The following is a 2,239-nucleotide window of genomic DNA, read 5'->3' on the forward strand; positions in this document are numbered from 1 at the left end:
GGAAGCATGACTCATGATAAACAAGAAAGACGGGGAAGGGAAGACGACAACACCAGCGACAAAAACAAGAATGACAGTGTAATGGCAGATTTCAATTGTTTTTACAATACTCTGGAATTTCACCGTAGCAAAACGCCCAAGGCACCGTGCAGGTGCATTTCTTTGGAGGTGGAAACGATTAGAAACTTCTTGTCTTCTCACACAGTGATTATGTAAAGCAACTCAATGCATGAAGTTAATTTTTCTCCCTTTCTCCATGTTGATGGCGTATTTCAAATCATACAGTATCCAATCTCCAAATAATAACGCACTGTTTCCATAAAAGAGGTGCTGCAGTTCCACACTGTTGGCATCCTCCGCAGTGGCAGCATCATTGGCGAAGAGACCTCGGCTGGAGCCATCGCCAAGAGATGCGATTTTCGAGGCTAGCATGTGACGATTGAAGGTGTTGTAGGGACCACCGCCTCCCAGTCGTGAGAGACCCCCGTTGAGACGTGGGGAGGTGGGATAGACGCTGCAAGAGACGCTACTTCCGTCCATCAGATCGCCTTTGTTGTCCTCGCTCACGGAGGGAAAGAGAGCTCCCATGGGTGGTCGAGTGCCGCTACCACCACCGCCGCCACCAGACAGGCCCGAGGACGAGTCGGAGCGATAGGGATAACTACTCCGTGGAAAACTGTTGACATGCGTGGAGGCTGTGGGATCCTAAAGGGTTAAAAATTTAGTTGGTCACTGCTATGCAATTGTAAACGCCGCTGAAAGATAAGTGAATGTCATCGTTTGATCTGTGGATCCTACCAGACAAGTTTACAGGATGATTTTCCTCAAACAACATTATAAGTGGAGGCGATAAATGGGTGATCAGTTAGGCGAGGCTGTAATAACGAACACCCGAAATAACCAAGGGGTTCAATTCTTGACTGAGTATGTCACTAACTGGTTACTGGGGTACAGAACCCACCTGAGTGGCATTATGATAGGTCACACAAGTTGGAGGCATCCCAATGAGCTGTGTGTAACCAGGTGGAGACATCGAAAGCGCCCCATTGTTGGCACAAATTGTTCCCGTGATTGGTGGAGCGCAGTTGTAAAAGGCTCCGGCTGGTGCCTGCGAAGACGCCACACCGTCAGCCACATTCATCAGAGGCTGCTTCAGACTCTGATCCAGATTGGTCGGCCGCGCCAAGAGCTTGGGCTTCCGACGACGTCTTTAGGCGAAAAAAAGTAGATCCATATACACCCCATTTTTGTCTCTACATCCAAACTGACGTGGTCTCACTATTCGGTCATGAAAACACGCTACCACTTAACGCAACCACATTCATAGACTGCTCTTTTAATTGGTGGGAAACTCCTTCTTTTACACAAATTTGGAATATTCACTAAAATATTTCGAACACATTTCGTTCTCCTCCGCTACCCAAACAGGAGGAACTTTGAAAAGAACCTATTGCAGAGGATTACCTTAGAAAAACGGATGGTGCAAAAAATGTACGATGAATACACTCCTGGAAAACTCGTCAATTCCACTGAACTGAAAGGTGTTTTGTGAAGAGAATGTACAAACATTTGCTAGTCCTTTTTTTCTTCTTTGCCTCCTTTTTTTACGTAGAATCTTATCCCCATCACCGCTTAATCTCATCGTCATGTCAAAGCCTCCTTGACGATTGGGGAGAACGTTTTTACTCTGGAATAATTTTATGATTTTACAGTCAAAGTTAGTTTATTCGTAAAAGATTTGAGCTGTTGCGAGTAGACAAACAGGAGGCCCTCCTGGTTGCGAAAGGTGAATTAAGGGCTTCAATTTGATTAATCTGATGATCCGTGAGGAAGCAAGTGAGGCAGTTGTTTAAATACGATGTTAATTCAACTGAACATTTGGCTTAGTGGTTTCTTCGAGTCTACAGCGATCAGGCTACCGATCGCCTCGTCCTTATGGAAGTGTACAGCAGACCTTTTCGCAGACTGGTATAAGTGAAAGGGCCCAAATGCTTACCTAAAAATGCAAACCAAGACGGTGCAAATCGTGGTGACCACTGCAGCCCCAAGGATGACAGCAACAACTGACACAGTGTAGAGGTCAGTTGAGCCAAATGCCAAGGCGCCATCACTTGTGGAGCCCACGGTGGGTGATATGTGACCCGAGGGAGCCCTTAATTCCAGGAGGGCTGGAAGGTAGGGATCTGTCGCAAATGGAGGTGACCACGGGGAGGCTGTACACGTTCCAAAACCGTCCATT

The 2,239-nt window shown here is 46.7% G+C and overlaps 1 protein-coding gene across 1 annotated transcript in view; it reads right to left on the bottom strand. All coding sequences in view use genetic code 11, as the record gives it.

Moving 5' to 3' along the window:
* The window catches only part of EGR_08180 (receptor tyrosine phosphatase type r2a), a gene marked incomplete at both ends in the record, with an annotated part of 2,784 nt that extends 546 nt beyond the window's left edge, over positions 1 to 2,238 (bottom strand). Inside the window, 3 exons of the mRNA XM_024497429.1 lie at positions 308 to 705; positions 962 to 1,208; positions 1,997 to 2,238. Of these exons, the coding sequence (XP_024348139.1) occupies positions 308 to 705; positions 962 to 1,208; positions 1,997 to 2,238 (887 nt within the window). The remainder of the gene's footprint in view (positions 1 to 307; positions 706 to 961; positions 1,209 to 1,996) is intronic.
* Position 2,239: the final 1 nt, after the last annotated feature.

This window comes from Echinococcus granulosus (assembly GCF_000524195.1).
Source record: "Echinococcus granulosus chromosome Unknown EG_S00098, whole genome shotgun sequence".
NCBI classification, from domain to species: Eukaryota; Metazoa; Platyhelminthes; class Cestoda; order Cyclophyllidea; family Taeniidae; genus Echinococcus; species Echinococcus granulosus.